Source organism: Enoplosus armatus, chromosome 1, assembly GCF_043641665.1.
Source record: "Enoplosus armatus isolate fEnoArm2 chromosome 1, fEnoArm2.hap1, whole genome shotgun sequence".
Lineage (NCBI taxonomy): Eukaryota > Metazoa > Chordata > Actinopteri > Centrarchiformes > Enoplosidae > Enoplosus > Enoplosus armatus.
Genome location: NC_092180.1, coordinates 13,213,044 through 13,236,551, shown reverse-complemented (window position 1 = coordinate 13,236,551; position 23,508 = coordinate 13,213,044). Strand labels below are relative to the sequence as shown.

General features: G+C 42.0%; 1 protein-coding gene across 1 annotated transcript in view; it reads right to left on the bottom strand.

Moving 5' to 3' along the window:
• Positions 1-23,508, bottom strand: part of sox6 (SRY-box transcription factor 6) — a 101,777-nt gene that overhangs the window by 61,897 nt on the left and 16,372 nt on the right. The window contains exons 2-4 of the mRNA XM_070908149.1: positions 21,919-22,159; positions 18,168-18,378; positions 813-902 (exon numbers count right to left, since the gene is read on the bottom strand). Of these exons, the coding sequence (XP_070764250.1) occupies positions 813-902; positions 18,168-18,378; positions 21,919-22,159 (542 nt within the window). The remainder of the gene's footprint in view (positions 1-812; positions 903-18,167; positions 18,379-21,918; positions 22,160-23,508) is intronic.

Below are 23,508 nucleotides of genomic sequence, written 5' to 3'. Positions count from 1 at the left end.
TATTGCCAATATGGTTTCCAAGAAATAAAAACAAGACACAAGAAGTTGTCGAATGAAGGTAATCACTGAGAGAGTGCAGGAGCCAGTGACAGCCCAGTGTTATCAGCCAGCTGGTATTGTGCTTCCCTGTGCTGTGTAAACACACCAGCTCTCAGTAACACTCAGTGCTAAGGACTAAGCAGCAGCCCTGCCCATCCTCGGCCCACCTTCGCCCTGTCATAAACAGAGATTTTGGGGGAGTGCTGAGTTGCGCTTTGCCGTGCTGCACTTGATACGCTGCACAGGGCGTTCACTGTCAGAGTCAAGACATTCCACTCAAACGCTGGCTCGCTGAGGAGACGACTCTGCGCGTCTCAGCACCGTCTCCACTCCTCTCTTAACGGCTTCTCTCCTCGCAGCTCAGCCATGCTCTGTTTACATCAAGCACACTTTGGGTTCAACAATTACCCAAGCGGCATGAACGTACTGCATGTGCCAGAGCAGAGTTGCTAGGCTCAGGGCGGTCTAAAGGGACAACAACAATAAACCGCTGACAAGCACGGAGAGCCGCAGAATAGGTCTGAACGGGCTGGAATTTTGAAGACAGCAGTTTGGACAGAGTCGGGCATTCCAACAAAAGATAAGGGAGGAGAGAAATGAATGAGGAGGGCAGCCAAAGGCCTTTGTTTTATTTCAGAGTACAAGGCTGTTTCTGAGATTACACAGTACCCAGATAATGTATGTCTAACAGGAATGAGGGACATGTTAACACAGTTTAACGTGGTGTTTGTGTGATAAATTTGGTTGGTTCGGTGCAGTCCTTGTAGTCCTACCTTTTACTTCTGCCAGCAGTTCACTGGTGTTGAGCCTCTCCATCTTCTCTTTCCAGTCTTTAGAAAGAAGTTTCTCCATGCATGAGGATTCTGAAAAAGAAAAAAGAAAATTTAAATTAAAAAAAAATATGTCCCTGTTTAGATTGTAATATGCATAGAATATAGTTTCTATTTTTATAGTTTTGTGGATAAATAACTTATTTGATGGTATTGCACGGCAAACATTAAAAGAGACTCTGACAGTTGAGAGTTGAACGAAGGGTGGAGTGAGGAGGGAAGTAGGCATTGTGGGGATAGCATAAGGGCAGGGACACACATTAAGTGGGAGGCAAGGAGTGAGACTGGATACGTTTGAGCGTTCACATAGCTGCCAATGATGAAAACAATTAACATTTGTCCAGCAGACAATGAATCAGAGGAGGAATGGCTGCAATCTGCCATGCTGTCGCTGGGGTAGCTGATAAAGAACACACTGGGCCGGCTGACCCAGGCCTCGACCATCCCTGCACTGCTTAGGGGTCAGCCTGTTCCCATCAAACACCAGCAGCACAGGCAAGCCTCCACCTTGAGCCACTGTCTCCTGAAACTGCCTCCAATCTGGACCAGATCAAGACATGCAGCGTCCAGTCCTGTTGAGTCTGATTAAACAGGCAATCCTGTACAATCCAATTCGGGAGGACAATTAACGCACTGTCTATTTGATGGATTTAAAACAGCTGTGCTGATTTCTATAGAAACTATCCTCAGGTTTCATATAGTGCCTGAGGATGAAATAACCTATAAAACCATGTTTCTTTGGATTTGGAACAAAATGCAAAACCAAAGCAGACACACTAATTATTACTACAAAGCCCCAGGGCACCATAATGAATAGTCTGACCACAGATCTAACAGTGGATCATTTATGAACAGTTCTGGCAACATCAGGACACAAATTATAAACATGTTAATGTTTCAAATGATGCCACGGAGGAGGTTTTTCTCAGTTTGATGTAGCTGTCGTGTTTTTGATTACAAGTCGCACATAATGTGAAACATGGATTAACAGGGAGAAAGACTGAGAAGGGCCTATCACATGCAATACTTCCACTTTCACCATTATCATCCTTGACATCAAACACAGAGGAGAGTTATACAGTTTAGAATGTATGCAAGTGTTGTTTCCTTTTATCCGTCTGTAACATCTCTTGCCCTCCGCTTCCTCAAACCAAACACCGTTGCTCCCTCTGACAAACACACTGACTTCAGAGGAACTGGGAGTAACGGGGAGGCAGTAGTCCTTGTGGCCTTGTTTAAGGATGGCTTTCAGAGAGATCAAGCAGAGTGACCATTTTGTTTGATTGTCCACTTCCTTCAATGTGATGGGGGTCGACAGGACATCTTCAGCTCAGGGTCATTATAACATTACTTCTGCTTTATTGACTTTCCAATTCCCAACTCACAGTTTGTCCCCTTGACCTAAAGAGAGGGAGAGAGAAATGGCTGTGTGTGTTTGTGTGTGTTTGTGTGTGTTAACTCCCTCCGTGGCACAAAGATCACAGATCTTAAAACAGGGGTTAAGGGCAGGGGGGAGTAGTAGAGCTCAGCTCTTCTTCCCTGCGCTTCACCCCTGGGTGAGACTGCTTCCTCTCCGGGAACAACAAACTCCCCTCAAATCATAATCTTCAGACAGACAGAACAACATCAGTGCATGACATTTTCTCCCCTAAAGCACAGAAAAGGCTTATTTATAAAGTGGTGTAAAGGGGAATTAAACAAACACAGTGAGCATATGTTAATATGCACACATATGCGCCCTCTCTCTCACACACACAGACACACACACTTTCATCACAGATGCTGCTCTAGCACTTGATCATTAAGGAATGCACCAACTGTTGGAGATAATGTGGTGCCAGCTTCCATTCTACTCCAGTCCTCCCCCTCCTTTCCACCTCCCTCCCAGGAGAGCTGCCGCTCCCTCACTTCTCCATCCCCTCCGCCGGGCCAGACACGACCTGCCAAGTCCTCCAACAGGAGAGACTACAGCTGGAATGCACCGCTGTCCTCCCTGCCTTCCACCTGGGAGAGGTGAATAATGACCTGGATTAGTCTATAAAATAACTCTCAAACATCTTTCAGTCTTCGAACAGCGTGGACAAAACAGGCAACCAAAAATGGATTTGGTAAAAGCAGAGCAACTTTTGCACAGGCGTGCTCAAGGAAAACAGTAAATGAGTCAGATGTCTGGCTTTTTTCAAAGCACCCTTCCACAGCCTCTTTTTTTGAAGAATTTAGATTAATAGGTGGAATGCTATTTCAGTTTCTAAAATGTCTGTCTGTTTTTTCTGGAGAAATTATAGATGTCAATGGAAACACTGGTTAGCATCAACATAATAATTACTGTCGGGTTATGACAGAGAATGTCAGAAATTGATACACACCATATTCACCATAAAATAACAAATGATTTGTGATTAAATATTCACACTCTACTGATTCCACTGGATATCAAGTGCTGGTGGATTAGCCAGTGAAAGGCAAACATAAACTTCTGAAGTTTTTAGTGTAACGAAGAGTTTTCTGCTCTTGTCCTTTCAAAGTAGGACATCACATACTGGGGAATTAGCTAAAACAAGAGAAGAGTCCAGTGAGTTTATTTTTATTTTCCTATGGGGGCTCTTAAATCTCTCACACCCCCACCCCTTCCATTTCTTTCCCTCCCCCTCTCGAGATAAAATGCTCTGTGGCTGGGGAGCAGGCCATTCAGCTGGGATGAGAATGGAATGAAAACAATAGCCCTTATCAGGCTCTTATTTACATTTTCCCAGCGTCCCTGCAGTAGACAGCTTGGCTTGTCACCAAGCCCAGATCGCCCCACTGGACCCAAACCAACTTCCTCCAGCCCCAGCGATTCCAATGGTCCCTATGGACCCTTGCCTGGCACAGACCCCCTCCACTCTGCAGCTAGCAGAGATAGCAACATACAAGACAAAACTACTGGAGTGTGTGTCCAAGACGTGTTCCCATTGAGAGAGGAATGGTTTCTGGACTGCTAAGCCCGTCTGGGTCTCATTGTCTCTTCTCTGGGGCTGCTGCTGTATAGTTGGAAAAATGCCCTGAACCCTTTCCCGAGATTTTTTGAGTTTCCAAGTGGCACTCGGAAGAAAGTGAATAGTCATCGCAGATTTAATACTGCCAAATTCAATATGTTTATCTCCTATCAGCGCTGTCATCTCTGGTATACAGCTTTCCTGTGCAGGTATTCTGTGATCTTATTGATGTGGGTAAACAGGCGCAGGGATTGAAACACCTAAAGCCGAGATGAGTTGGCTAGATTAGGCTACAGATTTTTTTTTTCTTTTCTGTATTAAAAACAAAGCTAATGATCCTCATAAATCTCAACAAAGGAATGTTTCCAGGTTGATGTGTGACATAAACAAAGCTTTCAGCACCTGGCAGTCAGTCCTGCCAGAATATCATGTTCAGTATAAACCACAGAAGTGAAGCTAAGAGGCAGGTTACCACTGACTATCTGTCCTGACTCCGACGGACTCCCTGACAGGTCTGAAAGAAAATTTCTCTCATATTTCATAAAGTATGATCCCACTGTTGTTACTCTCTGGTGTTTTAATGCAACAACTAATAATCTTAATTTCTTTTTTTATTGTTCACACCGTAATACAAAATACTTTTATTAAGTTGAGTGCTAGTTAGCTATAAATGCCTGTGGTTGAGGGGCGAAGGTAGGGGAAAGTCGTTTGCTAATTTATGTTTTTATAGCTGCTCTAAACAGAGTAGCTCATTCAAACGATCATTGCAAACTGTAGAAAAACTCAAATCACTGAGTGGAACACCAAATAGACAAATAAACACAGCTTCAAACAAATCAAACCTTGTCACTTTGGAATTGGATTGGACAGTAATAAAGCAGATCTTAAAAATTCATGACACACTAATTTTCAAATGGCTCTCCAGATCGCCATGAAGATATGAAGTCCAGTGTGTATATTAAAGTTAGCAAATACACCCGCACTGCTTGGGCAAAAGGGCCATCTTCCCTTTTACATATCAATGTTTTCAATCGCTAAAAGATTTAATCTACTAAATTTGTTGATGCAACAAAACACGCCATCGTGTTTCAAAAGACCGTTGCCTCAAAGCACAGAAATGGTTTGTTACAACATGCAGCAATTGGTATTTTATTACCCTGTGTTGTCAGCAATGAAATCGTTTCAACTGTCTGCCACCACATTCTGAGCTACTCTGTGCTGTATTCTCCCGGGAGAAAGATGATACTTGTGTTTGAGTGTTTGTTGTGTTGAAAAGCCGTTGGCAGAGAAAAGAGGGCTATCTAGGAGAGTCAAATTAGCCATAAGTCATGGATAACAGACTAAGAGACCTCCCCTTTAGCATTGGCCGTGTATATCAGTTGTCCCAGCCTCAAGGGGAAACATGTAATTACCAAATCAATGATCAACTGACACTGACCATATAAATAATTTCCTCCCCATGATGCAGAGGCCTGTACAGTGAGGCAAACAGGGAAACTATTTGCAGTGAGGAGGAGCCGAGGAAGAGTCTCTAAACAAGCTTCATCTTGAATGGAGCAAATGTTTTACAATTTGCCATAATCCAGTTATAGTCAACCAAAACCGAAAACCCCCACAGAACATTAAACTTGGCATTAGGAAGATCTATGCAATAACAAAACTGAAGAATGCACCATTTAAACACAAATAAGTGAGTGACTCTAAGCAATGACATGAAATAAAAATAATTCCTTATTGCAATTTAAACATGTAGAATAGCTTCTGTATGAAATCTGACCAACAAATAACCATCATTTACCGTTTACCATTCTACACTATAGACTGGAGGTCAATAAGCTTATGAAAATGCTTATGTTTGCTGGGTCCAACCAAACAAGCCGTGAGTGTTTAAAAGGCACAGTCACTACATATGCAATTTGTTGAAAATATCTTGGGCCATAGAAAGTAAGGACAGGTTTTAGGCTGCACAGAGAGCTCTAGAAATGGAGGGTAACAAAGATGTTTGGCCAATATAATGTCCTGCATATGTTCTCAATAAATATGTTGGTAAAAACGTGAGAAATTAAAAAAATACTTTTTTTCCTTTTGGATCTTGTCATGGTAATATAGTTATGTTTTATAATATGTTGATGATTGTAGCCTTGTGATGCGTAGCTAAAAGGTCTAATGAAGTAAGCAATGGCATAAGGAATATCCACCGTTACTTACTTTGAAAATTACAGAAATCACTGTTATTTTGCAATGATTTATGCAGTCATAAATTATACATGAATGACTCTGCTATATGATATTAGTGCTTTTGCTTTACTTCATTATATTGACTGTATCATGTGATTACACATGTAAAAACTATGTCTAAATTCTGAAAAATAAAGATGAACTGGAATGTCTTAAATAGCTTTTTAAAGGAGCTCTTAAATTTCACTCCTTCATTCAGTGTTAGATACAGTATATTTCTTTAATTCAGGCATAAATTTCTCTCTGAGAGATAAAACTCTCAGAATCTCAGTCAGACAATGATAGGCTGACGTCTAATTTCCCATCCACTCTGCACTGCACGGGAAACAAATCAAAAGTCGAGATTGATAAAAAAGAAAATGACTGTGACACACTCCAAGGAGTCCTTTGAATATCTTAATCACAGACACACTAAAAACAAGACCCCATCATCACACCAAATAAAACATAATAATTACAAGAGGCAGGCAGGGAAGTGAAATGCAGAGAGAAAACATGTTTTTGTCATTCAGCCGGTAGTCCCTGAGACAACAGCTGTTGGATGCTGCAAATACTCCTGAAGTCTCCATAATCATGGCGTTATTGAAGTGAGGACAAAAAGGGCACTAATTGCAAGGGAGCAATCGGAACGCAATAGGTTACACACCCGGGTGATGCCGCACAATGCAAACGCTAAAGAGGGAACTGGGGGGAAAAAAACATTCTGAGCACAACAGTGCGTTGTCGCTCATTTTCAGGCAATTACCTTTCCTCGTTGTCAACAGTTTTAATAACCTCCATTTCCAGAAGACTTTTTGGTGCAGTTAAATAATTCCAGCTTTTTAATATGTAATTACTAGTGCTGGCATGCATAAATAAAAAGGTCCAGACATGTCAGGGTATTGTGGAGCACCTGCACCTCGTGGTGGGCTTTCTTTAACTGACACCTAATCATTATTCCACTTGGTGAACATCTCTGTTAGGCACCTTCAGACTATCCTGTTTAGTCATGTAAACAGTTGCTATAAATATATTGTAGGTAACCTGGATGAGATGGTTCTGATACATCTCCTCCCTTGCTCCCTCATTTCCTTTCATCCTAATTTTCTTACTTCTCACTGTACCCTCTTTATCTCAACATGATGACACCATATCTCACCTATCTACATGCCTGTTTGCATAAAGTGTCAACATTAATTGTTAGTGTCTAGAAGGGTCATGGGTCAGTCGTAGTGTTGATGTCTTGTTGAAGTCAAAGGTCTTTTTATGAATAGGAGTTTGAGAAGCTGCTTTGTGGAAGCTGAGCTCAAGGCTAATACTGGATCAGCAGTCTTGTACATAGTGGTTGCCATAGTTTGCATTCAAGGAATACATTCAATTCAATTCAATTCAATGGTGCTGAAGGTTGTAGAATTAAAAGCCAAGTGGACTGAAAGACCTCGACACATAAAACCACAGGTCAAAACTATTAAACACTGCAATTAGTACGAAAGGAAATTAGATGCAATTTGGAGGTAGCTTTTTGACTATTTTAGCTTTTTTCCTCAGGCAGCTAAACATACTGGCCTATGTGGCCAGGAACTTTTCCCCTATCCCTCGCCTTTATCTGCTCTGACCAACGTGTTAATCCCACAGTGTTGACCTGGCCATTCTGAGAAGACGTATACACACACAGCACCCTGACCTCTCTAAATAGGACACGTGTCTATCAAGCATATATGAATTAACCATCCCCAAGAGGCTTCACCTCCTGAGCTGAGCAGCATGTGACCTCTCCCAATCCATTTTACTGCGGCACTCTGTGGCAATCAGGCTTGAATTATTAAAGTGAGCAGTGAGCAATGATCAATTCATTGCGGCCCTTGCTCGCAGACTGCCCGGCCGTACTTCAGCAGAAATGACATTGAGAACACTTGAGTATGCTTCCAGACAATGCACATAAATGTGAAATATGTCAGACCCAATATGTCAATAATCATAACTGTACAGGCTGAGGCCATGTCCAGGCTAATCCTACAGAAATGCTGTTAGATGACTGTGGGGTGAGCGGGTTTCAGCGCTGTGATTCCTTACAAATGCTTTCTTGAGAGAAAGAGTGGGAGAAGTTGAGGGGCAGACAAGAGGCTGTATGCTGAGAAGTGCTGGGTATCGCCAACTTCTGCGCCTTAATTCCCTTGAGAGGGCCTTTGGTATTAATGTTTGTAATGCAATGTATTTTTGAACACATCTTGAAGAAACAACTGAAGACTTGTAGGCCTTGCGGAGGGCATGGGCCAGAAAAGGCCAAGATTCAAAGTGAAATTGCAGCCTTAACCCCCACTTATCTACACAAATTAGAGAGGGGAAAAACAAAAGCAAAGAAGTTGAAAGAGAGAAAGATTGCAGGGAAGTATGCAACTCAAGGAACCTGGAAGTAGGAGGAAGGCAAGGAAAAAAAATCCAATCAAAACTTCGTGAGGAGCAGATGAGGAGCCAAGATAAACCAGTACTCAGAGCCCCCAAAACTGCAATCTCCCCTTAAGCCGGAGAGTGGCAGCTGGCAGAACAGCTGGTGAATAGGATTAATGTCAGAAGAATGAAATAAAACTCAACATATGTCCGAGCCTGAGGTGTTGGGACTGTGCGTGATTGTGCCCCCGATGGATGCCATGTGTGCATCTGGAAGGAGCTGCTGTGCTGCTCCACTCTCTACCCCACAAGGTCACTTTTAAGAACTAGGACCATTAAATGCTTGGATAGCAGAATGAACTTTTCATTCCCTCTCCTCTCCCCTCCTAGGCTTTAATGCCTATATTCAGGCAGCAGAGTCTATTGAACACAGCTATCAATGCAATGCAGCCTACAGTTCATCAGGGAGACTGAAAATTGCTAATTTGATTAAATTAAGGAAGACCAGATAGTACATGTAAACAGGACCAAAGAAGGTCAAAGAGAAGTGGAGGTTGTATTAAACAAGATAAAACACAAACAATTTATTTTAATCCTGTGTGTTCATTTTTCTTACACAATTGTTTGTGATTTAATACTAACCATAGACACAATGCTTTAAAACATCTCAAGTGCGACATTGGTTAATTCATTATTTTAACTAGATAACAATAGAGCAAGTAAGCAAAACAGGAAGGCATTAAGAGAGAAAAAAGACATATGCATACGCATGTTAGGTTTACTAGAAAAGAAAAGTAGACATTACTTTTGGAATCTCAGCCGACGCTGATGAGGGGATCAGGACTTGTAAAGATGAACATTACAAGGAGAAATATGTGGACTTGATTTAAATTTATAATTTCCATTTGATGTCGGTAATCATTAAGGTCCACACTGTAATAAATTATAATAATTTCACACAAAAATTAAATTACTGGGTACCTTGCATTGGAGGGATTTTTTTTGGGTACCCTGCAATTTAACTGTCAGATATAAACTTGGCTGCTAATCAATGCTCGCAAACATTCACATTTATTCATCTATGTTAAATTAATAGATGTGTGAAAAAAACGTGGAGTACTGTGATCATGGCTGTTCAGTGTGATTTAGTAAATTAATGGGTGTCTGACTCTACAAGGACAAAAAGAGACTAATAGGATCCACATGAATGCATTACAATTTGCAGTGAAGCCAAGTGTCTGGTATAGACATGGAAACTTTATTTCATCATAAACGCTGGACGACGGTGATGCGCCTCATAGATTGAACCATAAGATCAGATATTAAAAAAGTACAAATTACAAGAATAGGCTGGGTAATATACTGTACTTCTGGTAATACAGCATACTGAAAATGTGTTGAATTTTGCTCAAGTGTGTGTGAATATCCTACAACTGAATACTATATTCTAATTTCAGTTAAAGTAAATGGCAAATTGGGGGGGGGGGGAGAAAATCTATTATTCATTTCTATTTCTGCTCTTTAGCTTTCTCATTTTCAAATAGTAATTAAAGTTGTTTATTGAATTTTGCCGCCAATTTGTTTACTAAGATGCCAGAGTTCTGGATGGACACACACACACATACTGCTTACTGGACTGTAAGACCAAAGGCCACTATTTTTAGATTGTTAATCGTTCCCTGAAAAAAAAAGGAGATGCACGCACACAACAAAAAACTCTAAAATTCAAAAGTTTCAAGAATTAGTAGACATCTTTTTGTGGTCTTTTGTAACACTGTGTCTTCATACCTGAACTAACATTTTTACAACTTGATCAACACAATTAGAAAGTTAAAAATGAATGTTTGTTCACTGTACTCCGTAGTTCTTCTAAAGGTTAAGCATTCCAACTCCTAGAATGTCCCTATTCATTTGCCCACAGCTAAGTGTCTCAGTGTGCTGTTGTTCAAGTTGGTTCAGCAACAATAGAAGCTGTATTTTTCTTTTCAATCAGCCCTTTCCCTTTCTGTTGGATACAGAGTCGTACAGACTGAGACCTGCTGGGCAAAGATGGAGAAATTTGCTTCTCATGAGCGACTGAGCTCATTGGTCCAGCTCACGACGGGGAAGCTAACAACAGGCCTACAGTATCGGCTTTGTCGAACAAAGTGCCATCCACCCAGAAACAAAATTACAAAGAGGTAGATGAGGTGTGCAGTAAAGGGGGTGTAGGAAGTAAAGTGATTGTATAGAGTCTAACGACCAAATGTCCTTTTTCCAAAAGTATACTAATTGGGACAAGAATAACTCAAAAGCTGCGACAAATCCTAATTTCAAATAATAACTAATCGATTGAACGATGATGTGCAATTGACGACAGGGTCTTAAAGCATATTAACCACCCGACCAGTGCAGACTTATTCTGGAGGTACTTCCAAAGAGAAATGACGTTCGTCAAATAATTATAATCATTGGCACTCGAGCTTTGCAGTGCAATAAAACACATTTCTATTCGTTTCTTCTGACATCCTCATCTCGTCTCCTGGCGCATGTAATGTTATTGAACAAGGAGAAAGAAAAAGCATTGAGTGGGAGGAAACATCTGTTTCATCACTGCTGATTAAATAGTCTCTTTGTTCAAGAAGCAGCCATCAAAGTTTGGTGTAAGACATTCATGCTTGTTGTTTGGGAAGAACAATGCAAATATGTTAATAGGCTGCGTCTACACCAGTTGTCATGTTTGCTTGTGTCAAGGCGGATCTCTCGGCTGGATGGCTGACGTACGTCTGACTTACAGAACAAGCCTGCAATGTGCTCTGAAATCATTAGCAGGCCACAGAGGCTGTCTGTGCCCGGGGTGTGAGTTACACTCACACTATTTTGATCCTTGGTCAGATGACACCGGCTCTTTTGTCAAGTTATGTGTGGAGAATGCTTGGGAGCTGAATGCCACAGCTAGGACAGTGATACTGAGCTGGCACACAAGTCTCCCAGTGTAACCCTACTGCAGGCACTCACACACACAGAGCAGGACACATGTGCCCTCCCTCTGCACCCCATCCCATTGTGGAATAGCCCCTGTTCTCCCCATTTCTGACCGCCTCAGCCCCTCCTCCCCCCACTGTCCCGACTATATGAAGTTTGTCTGCATCTACGTCCCTTCTCATGTGCCCGCAAGAACAGGCTGTTATTTCCCAATTCCTGGCTTCACAACCCAATGACAGATATAGTAGCATTAATGGCTTCTGCCTTCTTATGTGTCAGTGCTTCACCATCTCTGTGCCCCTCCAAATTCTGCAGTGTCACATAAAACAGTCAGGCCATTACAAACTGCTGCTGATTTAATCACCCAGTCACTCACGTACAGCACTGAGGCAAGTCTATGGTTTCTTCTAACAGCAAATACACATATTTTACAATTTCCCCAAATTGCCAATGCACAAGCAGTGATGTCACGAGACATACCTACAACCAATGTGTGGGTGTGTGAGTATATAAAGACAAACAAGCCTCTGTGCAACCCTGGCTGTGATTTGTCTCTCAGAGACACCCGTTTCCTCCTATCAAGGGGTTCCTGTGCAGCCAGTGAGCCAGGATCACAATGGGAGTTTTGTGCTTCATGGGTGCAGGGGGACACGCTCAACAGCTGAAACCCGGGAAGATGGCCCCTGGAATGCTCCACAGCAGTTGCTACTGTTGACTAATCGGAATATGAGAACTGGGGAAGGTGATCTTGAATGCAAAGAATGGCACATTGAAGAAGCAGCTGCTTGTTTTGTCATCTGAATGACCAAGACAGCAGAAAGGGTTCCCGTTTTGAAAGGGGCAACAAAATCTATATCTTAGCTTGTGTAAAGTGAAACCTGTGTCGGCCTCCATCGTCCCATGGGGACGGGCCTGTGTTATGTGAGGGCTCTGTTTTGGAACAGATAGTAAATACATAATTCAGCAGTGGACCAGGCACTCTGTGCTCCCTATTCCCCTCATACAGCCACTCCATTTAGCCCTGGGCTCTGATCTCAGCCTGGCAGAGGAGCAACTTTGTCACTGGAGAGTAAGACGTGGTGGGAGACAAAAATCATAGGAGGATGGAAAATGTTGATCTGGATCAGGTAAGGGTGACAAGATGGCAAAACATGAAAAAGGAGAGAGAAAAAAGAAAGGAAAAGAGGCAAAGCAAAAACTGGACAAGAAGGAAGAGGATGGGAAAGTGAGATTAGGGAGGAGTAAGGGGCAGGGTATCTTTTTTTGTGAAAGTTCACATGTCAGGCTGGCAGGCTGCCCGCGGCATACAGCCGAAAAATCTATTTAACGTCTGCTTCACAGGGTGACAAGAGGGTTGATTGGCAGAGAGCAGAGAGCCGCTTTTGATCATGTGTCCTAACAAGCGATTCCAGCTCATGTCTCTTCAGCCTGAACAGATCTACATTACCTATTCAAACAAAAGTGACAGACCAGAGCACTGCTCCGCTGGGCTGGTGCACCACGCCACAGGCCAAGAGAGAACACACACACACACACACACACACACAGAGGAAGGCCCCCGCTGACACATACAGTATATGCAAGCATACACACACACACACACACACACACACACACACACACACACACACAAACTGTATTGGCTATTTGATCAAATAGATTACTTGCATCAAGATAAGTAGCTTGCTGAAATCATGTTGACAGAATAAAGAACAGATTATTAAAGGAGGTGGTAAGACGGCACACAGGAGAGATTCTGGTGCTTGACTGATGTTTGGCCTGTGAGTGTCCTGCCAGGACGGCCCCGGCCTTACGCCGTCCGGTAGGATGCTGCACTCAGAGACGGCGTAGCGTTATGTGTGAAGAATGCCTGGAAATCTGCAACCAAGGCAACTGGATTTCCAGCCCTCATTGCATATGCATAGAGTCAGAGGCTCATGCTCAGATCATTATAACAAAGATTCCTATTAATTAGGTGGGATAAAGCAGAACCAGATGACATGGCAGCTGGGATGAGAGGAGAGGAGAGGGGAGAAGGGAGGGAACTAAAAGAGGAGGGGAGAAAGTCTGTTTGGGGGGAGGGAAGTAATATATAATACAGACTGCATTATACTTACAGTAATATACCTTTAGAAAACAGTAATATGCCTTTAGAAAACCTTTCACTAGGTTTACATTTAAACTAAATACATTTCCACAAAATAAATCTGTTGGTGCTATTAAGCACCTGCAACCAATTTCCTGTGAGCCTCTGTTTGGAGTCAGCAGGGACTGTGACACTGACAGGGGACAGTGTTACAACAGAGTCAAGAGTTCATCAGTGCTAATCAGACCACAGGCTTAGAGCTGATCCTATTCTCTTCCAAAGCTTTCACCCGTTCCTGAATCTCATTACATGGCCTGTTGTAATAGAGGATAATGACCTGGGGCTACGCACACAATGCTGATCATTCCCCCACACTCAACCTACTGCACAGTCATTATACAGTGATAATACACAACCTCGCCAGGGGGATTACACTTATAAATAGAGGAGAGGTGGTAAAGGGAGAGGGAGAAAGGTTCAAGTGATAACACAGGAAGACGTACAGTACACACATATAACCCCATGCCCGAACACAATTAGTTCACAGTGGCACACGCATGTTGTGCTGTTTTATGTCACAAGCAATGGTTAGGTTACCTGCCGCTGTAATAGGGGAACTCTTTTCTCAGTAGCCATTAGATATCCTTCTACCTGAGATTAAAAGGGGGTCACAGTTTGGCTGAATGGTAGCATGGCTCCCCTTTGCTAAGCTAATTAGCTGAGGGCTCCAGGTGTTGAGTATTCTGCTTCAGCACCGACTGTATCCGCTCTGACTGGTCTAAAAGAAAATAAGTCTTAACATATTTGACTGTCTTTGTGTCTGCTTGCCTGTTGTATTTCTTGAATGGGACCTGGAAAAAGGTTAGGTTATTGATATTTATAGATTATAGCTATAGTGTATGTGAAAAGTGTCCACTGTCAGTTTCACAGCTGTGTCAAATGTCCTCAGACCACACCTCTTTACTGCCTGGATGGCCCTGGATCACATACAGCACTGTTTTCTCAACCGCATCCAAGGAACTGAGCCACAGTATGCTGTGATCTTGAGTACCATAGCTATTGTATTCGACTATAGTGAAATGGTTGAGAAGGTCGACTTAACTAATAGGAAACTGGAACACTGAACGGTAGATTTTGATGAAATAAAGCTCAACTGAAACAATAAAAAAATTACTAAACACAATGGATTGAGAGCATCTAACGCTCTTTTTTTGTTGTTTGTTTGTCGTATCTATACACCTATCATTTAGACAGTTTCTTTACTCACCAGATCAAAAAGAATGAGACCCCCCCCCCCATCTCAGCATACCACTCAAAAACACAAAGATGACAAAAGATACAAAACTGCATCCAATGCTCTGCTGGTTTTACTGGCAGGGACTGAACAAGCAGATACTCAGCCCAGGAAAATCCCTAAAAGCCAAGACAGGAAGCTTAAACCCAAATTACCCGTCCTTGTCTTTGGGACGATCATAAAGACTCAACACACAAAGTATTTCTGTGTTGACTTGCACAGTATTGATTCATACTTTAGTGCATTATATAAAACTGTTCTAATTGCATGTGAATCAAATCAAGGTCACCTTGGGTTTTTATAATGGTGGCTATTTTTCTTTTTCCCCTAATACTTTATACTGACATTTTTAACTCTTGACAAGTGCTGTCTGGAGACCTATCCATAAATAATGCATTTACAATACCTAGTAAATAAACATGGGGCACAATCGTTAGCCCTGCTGGCAACTGGGCCTAATAGAGCTTTTACAGCAAAGGTGACTATTCAGCTAAATGCGCTGCTTGCTGCTGGGAGGACATTTTCATTCATTAGCACAGTCACAAGCACTTAAAGCACTTTAAGGACCAGAAATGGAGAGGAAGGATGGAAGGATAGAGAGGGTGAAAGGGTACAAATATAGAGAGAAGGAAGAATGGAGGAGTGTTAACTATAATACGGAGACTGCCTCTATTGTGATAATGTTTGTAAGGCATCATGGTCTACGATGGAAACTTGCCAATAATTTTCTTTGAATGAAGACATACAGTATTGTTAAAAGAATCTATTAGAAATATTACTATTTATTAGTTTATTTGCTAAGGTATCGTCTTTACCTGCTTATTCCTATTTAAAGATCAGTGCACCAAAATAACCAAAAAAAAAAAATCCCACTGAGCCCTAACCATTCTGGGCTTCAACATTTCTGCCACCACTACAATACAATTTAATTTGTGGTTCTCAGAGCACAAAATATCACAAATGTTTTCCCTCTACACTTGAGGTCACCACATTTATCCACAGTTCATCAGGACAATGAACTATCTTGACCAGACAAGGAAGCCCAGAGAAGAATGGCAGCAGATGGTGAAGAGTCTCTGAGGACCTCAGTGATCCCGACCAGGCAGGCACCAAAGCAGCAGAATTAGACACAACAGTTGTCATGCTTAGATAAGCGATATATTTAGCTCAACTGTTGCTTGTGCCATATTAGCGACATCATTAAGACAACAAATGGCTTCTCCAGCCTTCTTGAATGTTCTTTAATAGGTTAATCCTGCCCTTTTCAATTTCCAACTGTGTCTCTCTCCATAAACAAAGACGTAAGATTATGATTTCTCAAAGCTTTCTGTGAGGTTTTCCTTTGGCAGTTTCTAAGAGTCCCTCTCCCTCCATTTTACAGTAATCACTGATCATCACCACTGAAGATTCCTCAAGTGCTCTCAAGAACAGAGTATCTCTCAGTTCCTGCAGCTTGGGGACAGCATACTGAACTTTGTGAGGCTCTTGTCTTCTGCTGTGTTCCCTGCTCAGAAACTAATTTCCTCCAACAAGGGAGTTTATTTAGGTGGCGATGATACACAGTGCATGAGGCAGACCAAGTCTCTATTATTAACAGGAGATTAAAACAGCTGTATGGCACTCTAAAGCACCCTCTCCTCCCTGCGCTAACATACGGCCCTGGATTACAAGCTGCACTTGGCCATTTAAATTACTGCAACAACCAGCCTTCACCAGCTGGGGCTCATTACCATAACGCCCGCTGTCGCTACAGAGAGCTCTGATGATCTTGCCCTGAAAATCAACTCCACAAGAAACACATATGATATATTTTTACCTTAGGGTAAAACAAAGAACTTTTTTCACTTTTTTTTACGAGCCAAAAATTGTCTTATAAGGCGACCTGGGATCAGCTCCAGATCTAAGCCTAGTGTCAAGAAGACCAATAGCAGGACTACTGCATATTTCTAATATTCGTGTATGTTGGTGTGTAAGAGAACTAGAGCATTCACAAACCTGAGAAAAACATGAAAACTCCTCACAGAGGCAAATATATCTGCTGTATTGCAGTATATTGCGTATTAACTGTGATATTCAGAAGTGACTTTTGTGTTGGGATTTTGTTTTATCATATTTTTTTTCTAAATTGCCAATATCAGTGGTCATTAAATAATATAAAAGGCATCGATAACAGTATGAATAATTAAACGTCACACATCTCCAAAAGCCTTAATTGGCATAAAGGCTTAAAAAAAACACTGGCATGCTTATGTGCACCAGCATGTTTTGTGTGTTTAATGTTTCAAATACATCTTGACCTTTTGTTGGTCATTTTCCAAACTTTTCAGATTTCTAAATGATCTCCAATTTATAGGCGTTCAGATGAATAAGGACTGATTGTTCTGTCTTTTATTATCTAAATGACACCACAAATAATCAGTCCCCGTGTCAGGACGTGGCTCGATGATTATTTGGTGAGAGGCCTGTGATGCTCTGATACAAAGATCACCAAACGAACACTTAAAAAAGAAGTGGCAAATTATTTTTAGGCTAACAGAGGTCTAATTTATTCGTCTGATGAAGTGCTTAAGCTAAGAGCTCCCCAGACACTAAATGAGACACATGCATTCCCAAGGGGGTTTAACATTTGATTGGATGTAGTTATATTACTACAGCCCTAATTAAGAAGGGGGATGTGTTTCAGCAGCTCTTTCAAATATTTGTTTTTCCGCCATACTCTTGATAGACTGCAGGCTGTGGGAGGAAGAGCCGAACACGGTGAAACGGGGTGCAGACATGACGTAGACCTACAGTCTTATCACAGAAAAGGATTTTTTTTTTTACTCTGTGTGTAATTGTAGGAAAATAAAGACTCTGAAATCTTTCATGTGCGTTGAATAAGATTAATTAATTAGACATGTGACTCAGGTAAAATCCGTGAGAAGGGCTTGGGTTGTTTGTGGGTAGCAAACTTTGATGAATACCTGCGCTGAGTGAAAAGTGTTCTGTGTAGCAAAGTAAAAAAAGGTAATGTTCCTGGCATCAGGTCAGCGCTATGAGTTTTATAGTCAAAGAGTTTGACTTGGCACGGAAGAAGACCACACTTATGCTGAGGTGCTCTGCCACACAGTCTTTGTCACATTGGAAGAAGTTCAGAACAAACTGGAAACACTGTAACGTCAGTGTTCCCAGCTTGTGTGTGCTCGCATGAGTTTATGAGACGGAGAGATACAAGAGAAAAGAGGCGGACAGTCGGGAAGCTAGAAAATTATAGAAAGAAAGAAGGAAAATGTGGGAAGATCAGGCGCACTTAGTGAGGAAAAAAAAGGTATTCCTACTCCCATATCCCAAACACACACACACACACACACACACACACACACAGGGAGTCATACCGTCTTGCTCTGTCTTTGTCATCTCCTCCAGCTTCTTCTGCTTCAGCGTGTCCACCACGTCTGCCAGGCTTCCTTTGCGGCGCTCTGGAGTTCCAAACGCTGATCCGCTCAGCAGGTCACTTCGCTCCCGGGCCCCCTCCTCCGGCTTGTGTGGGGAAGTGGAATTGTTCCGGAAGGAGTACAGGGAACATACTTTATTGCTGTCAGATTCCTGTTAGACAAACAAAAGTTGGGAGGGGTGGCAACAAGGGATGGGATTTGTATTAGATGATGAGTGTGTTTCCGTGTTCTGTCAAGGGCTCCATTGAGCTTTCTGACAGATCTTCATTCAAATGCAGTGATTGCTGGGTTTGTGCTACTCAGGGGTGATTTGGCCATATCAAATGGCTCCTCTCTGGCTTTCACACAGCAGCTTCTGTCTCTTCAACAGAGCTAGCTGTGGTAAATTAGATATGACAAGTGAAAAACTGAGATGAAATGATGAGGTACACTTTCATAGGGAATATCCATAATGTGCTCAGGCTTTACTTTTCATCTGAGAGAGAGACTACACAGAGAAACCTCCCAACTGTAATTTCTCAAATTGCATTTGAGTGTGCATTTGTGTTAGGGTGACTGCTGTGTAATTTGTTCATTTTCTAGTGGAGACCTATTCTCAGCTGAGTGCCTTGAGCCATCGTAAATCTGTGTCCTGTCTCAAGCTGTTGTTGTTTTTCAGTCCCACCTGTGTATGGTTTAGTATTTAACTAAGGGTCCTGTCTCTGGCTGACTGGCTGAGTGCTCCCTCTGCACAAACAGAGACATGAAGGAAATGGGGAGAAGAATGGGAGAGAGCTTGAGGGGAAAGAGCGGGAGAGAATACTCTGCACATGGGAACATATAGTCAGCACACAGACCATGGCTGAGGTTTGCGTCTGACAGAAGGTGGTGTTAATTATGGTTTGTGGAGTCTGAGAAAGCAGAAGGTAGCTAAGCAGCCAGGATTTTGCAGCCTTTAACGGGGGAACACTTAGCTCTGATTTAAACTTTGGCCCTCGAAGTGAAGAGAATAAACTTGACACACATCTGTATCCAACACATACTGCACACCTATCATGGAAGTGAGCTTTAATCAAGCCGCAGTGTGATAAGCGAGTGTAATATAGTAATGATAGAACCACGTCTGGAGCCACTGACAATCCTAAATAAAAAGTCAGGAATGCAGTAAACTGGGCAGGAATGTTGACAGTGCCAAATTCTCATCCCTGCGTTGTATGTCGAGCTCCAGGCAGAGTTGCGGTGATGTGTAGGGTGGTCTGGTACCAAGCACCAGGGTGGCACGACCCACCGGCCTACTCTGCACCTCCCAGCCCTGTGTTGGATGATTATGCAGTGTGGCAGAGACAGTGGAGAGTGCTTGAGGGGAGTGGAGCAGTGCTGGGTTAATCAGCTGGCACGGGTTCAGGGCACAGCCCACACAGACGCATGGCACAGCAGTGGAGTCAGGTAATCAGCAAAGGCAACACTCTCATTCCTTTCGCCTTATGCCTTTCCCGTTTCTTCTCTCCATCTCTCCCTGTCATCCTCCATTTTACCTTTTCTCTTTTTCCTCTCTTGCTCATCTTGTCATTTTTCTCTCTCTTTTTGCATCCTTCCTCTCTCTTTTAATCTGTTATTCCTTTTAAGTAACTTCTAAACATAACAAATCCAAAAACATTTGCACTCCTAACAGACCAGTATATCAGTCGAGACTGTCCATATGACACAATATAATGGCTAAAGGAGGCGATAATATAGAAATGCTCAAACATTCATCATGGGATGAAATCAAATCAAACTCCTTTTAACTGTTTTCTGACCTTTATAACATCTTTCATCTTTCTTGCTGTTACTGTTAGACAGCTAGCCTTGTTTACTTCAGCAAAAGATCACATTTTGACCTATATTTTCTGTAACAGTGTTGTTGACTCTGCTACACTAAATGAATCAGTCACACCACTTTATTTTTTCTCAAAAGATTCATATTGTAACAGAAACCAATCTCTGCAGAGGATTCCCTTGTTCATTCTCTCAAGATGTTAAAGTACAAGGTCCAAGTTGTCAAAAACAAACAATTACATATCCAGTCAATAGTTTAATAATTTTATCAGATATGGTGATTGTTTCCCCTCTTATGTTTTCTTCCATTTATTAATTTTCCAAGATTTGTTTTAAAGTTTGTTTTTTCAGATTTTCCATCATTTAGGACTGATATTGACATCCTGTTGCCATTTTTGGAAGCCACTTCTAAAACACTATTTTACAGTGGTGTTATACGATATAAATAATTATAATTTTTATTTTGAATCAATATTGGTTGTAGGTATTTCTCAACTTTTTCTGGTTACTGACATCCCATAACGTGCCACAGATGAAGACGACACCTGAGCAATCCTTTGCCTGTCAATTAGTTACACTGTCAGCATACACACCCAGCATCATGAGGAGCAGTCTGCTACAGAGGCTATTCATGTGCCTGTTTGGGTGTGTGTCTGTTTGCATGTGTGTTGTGCTGCAATGCTGAGGTGTTGAGGGTCTCAGCGGCCAACTGCAGCGCTACTTCAGAGGCCCTCTGGGTCTCTTTACCACAGACCCGTCTGCCACAGACTACCACCTGCCTCCCATGTCTATAGCCCACAAGTGCCTGTGCGCTTCTTCGCTCCGCTCACATCAAAGCAGCTCCGCACTTAGAAAGTACAGCATTTGGGGTCTGGCTGCAGATGTCACTTGTACACAACAAGGAAACCAACACACGTGCACCGAGGACAAGACATGTTTCTTTAATAGCATCAAGAATGCAAGCTAAATTAAGCAGATATGGCTACACTCCTTTCCATTGGTCATGATGCCATTTTATTTGCCTTTCATATTATTCAAGGGAGAGTTAGAGGTCCTCTGTTAAACCTAATAATAGCTGATGGTTTAGTGTTTGGCAGAGCTGCCTATCTGAAGACCCCAGAGTCCCAGAGGTTTCACAGCAGTGGGGAACCATGGGGGCTGCAGCTAAGGATAGAATATCAGCTGAGCTTCTTTGTACAAACCAGGAGCAACGAGTGACTGCTGACCCTGGATCTTGAATACCCAAGGAAGGACAGTAGTCCTCACTTATAGTTGAAATGAGCCTTCTTTATTAGTTTTTTTCTAAAAAGAAACTTTTACTTTATCATTTATGCTTCTCCCCCACAACTATTCAAACGGTTTTCTTTTATTCCATTCTTACCACAGAAGCATCAAATATGAATGAAAAAGGTTCAGAGTTTAAACTAAACAATTTTGGCAAGGTTTAGCTAACTTTACTTTGATTGGAAGGCATTCACTGAATCCTCAGAGCTACCTGAATTTTATACTTCTTTCTATTTCTTCTCTGTAGATTTAATTGAACCCAGGGTGTCCTCTCAGTCTGTTCTGCTAAATGGAAATCCATAATGATTTAGAGTAGTTGATAATGTGTCTTGTAATGTGACTGAAACTAGCAAAAATAAAGCCAAACATGATACTCACCGTGGACTATAAAGCATTATAGTATACTTTGGTAAATTGTCAGCCCATTTTAAGTATACACAACCTTATTTCACTTTTACCTGCACAAAGATGTTCAGTGGAAATTAAACAGACTTTTTAAATGTCTGGTATTCGTGGTGATCCAGCATCAGCATCGGATCAGTTCAGTTTTTTGTTGTTTTTTTTGTTGTTGTTTTTTTAAACATGTATGTCATATGTTGACATGTCTCACCATGCGCTGTTGGGCTGACACCAAGCTGTCCCAATCGCTCTCTGGGGGTACGCTGCTGAGCGGCTGCATTTCTTCGGGATGGGCTTTTCCATGGAGCAGACTGTGCAGGGGCAGCTGTGGTGTGCCATGGGCCTCGGCACTCTCCTCTTTCTCCCAAGACAAGTGCTCCTGACTCATGGCATCATCCCCATCGACCACAGAGGCGAAAGGAGACGTGGCTTGCTTGGAAGACATGACTCTGCTGTTGAGCAAGAACATGAGAGTAGAGTCACAAAAAAAAAAACGATTTCTTACAAGGATCATGACAAATAAAAAGGAATGCTTTTCTGTTTCCTTGAGTATTTCATGGACGACTGGCAGTTACTTTCAAATGATTGTTTGTGCGGCTGTAACCGGAATTATAAGTGGTGCTCCTGAGCAGATAATGCTGAATGGACTCAATGCTCCACCTGACTGTCGACTGTAGCTGCTCTGGCCTGTGGAGTTTGGAGCAGGCCACGGGGTCCCTAATCCTTTGTTTAATGCAGATGGATGGCTTGATCTAGGGCTGGAACTGTGCCTGCTTGGGTCCTGGCCCAAACCCCAAGACAGTTACTCAGGCAGTAGGTCAGCCAGGCAGTGGGACTACAATCCAGATAAAAAGTAAAAAACCTCACAAATAAGTTAACTCATGGTACACAGAGATGTAGCTCTCAGGTTGCTTTTCCATGTGATAATATTCTCTTTTTAGATACCTGAGTAATCCCCTTGATGTTTCACGTTGATTTGGTTTTGTCCTTCAAGCATCTTGTAATTTTACTTGTGTTGAGTAAAACATAAACAAAAACCAGCCTCATCTTCTATTGTTTCCACTCGTCAAATTAGGAAATTATTAACATTTTGGTGTGACTGTGTTCCCTCAGGTCATCAAATCCTTCTTAAGCAGCTTAAAAATCAAAAGCAAACAGTGAAGGACAAAATTCACAAATCTTTCACATGCTTTCATGAATATTACAGTGAAAAGTGTGCTTGACATATCAGGTGCAAAGGAAACTCGTATTAATTCTAATTTCTTTTTTTTTTCTTTTTACAACCCAATTCTTTTTGGTGCAGAATTTATACAACCAATTCCGCTTTTTCTCACAATTAATGAGGCTGCACTCATGCTGTGTGCTACAATGAATGAAATTAAACACTGTGCCAGCAAATCTAATTATGCATTTGGTATTAAATTAAAAAGGGGATAATATGGCCTTCCTACTGATGTGAAGTGGAGAGAAGGAGCTGGAGCATATTTAACTCCTAATCCGCTTTTCCCTGAGCTGTTGTTCTGCTTATTTTTCTAAACTACAGGACATTGACCATTAAAACTAGAATGTGACTACTTAGGGCTCAATCTTCTCTAGAGGATGAGTGTATGGGTGTGTGCATGAGGAAGAAGAAAGACAAATTGGGGGTGTGAAGGTATGGGTCTGTGTTTGTATGTGACAAAATGCTCAGGGTACTTCTTGTAGTACATTTGATCACTGATCACCATCTGCCCCGTTCTCCTGCTCTATCCACAGGGGTCAGTGTGACAGCACTTTAGTCCACCCTCAGCTTGCCTGGGGG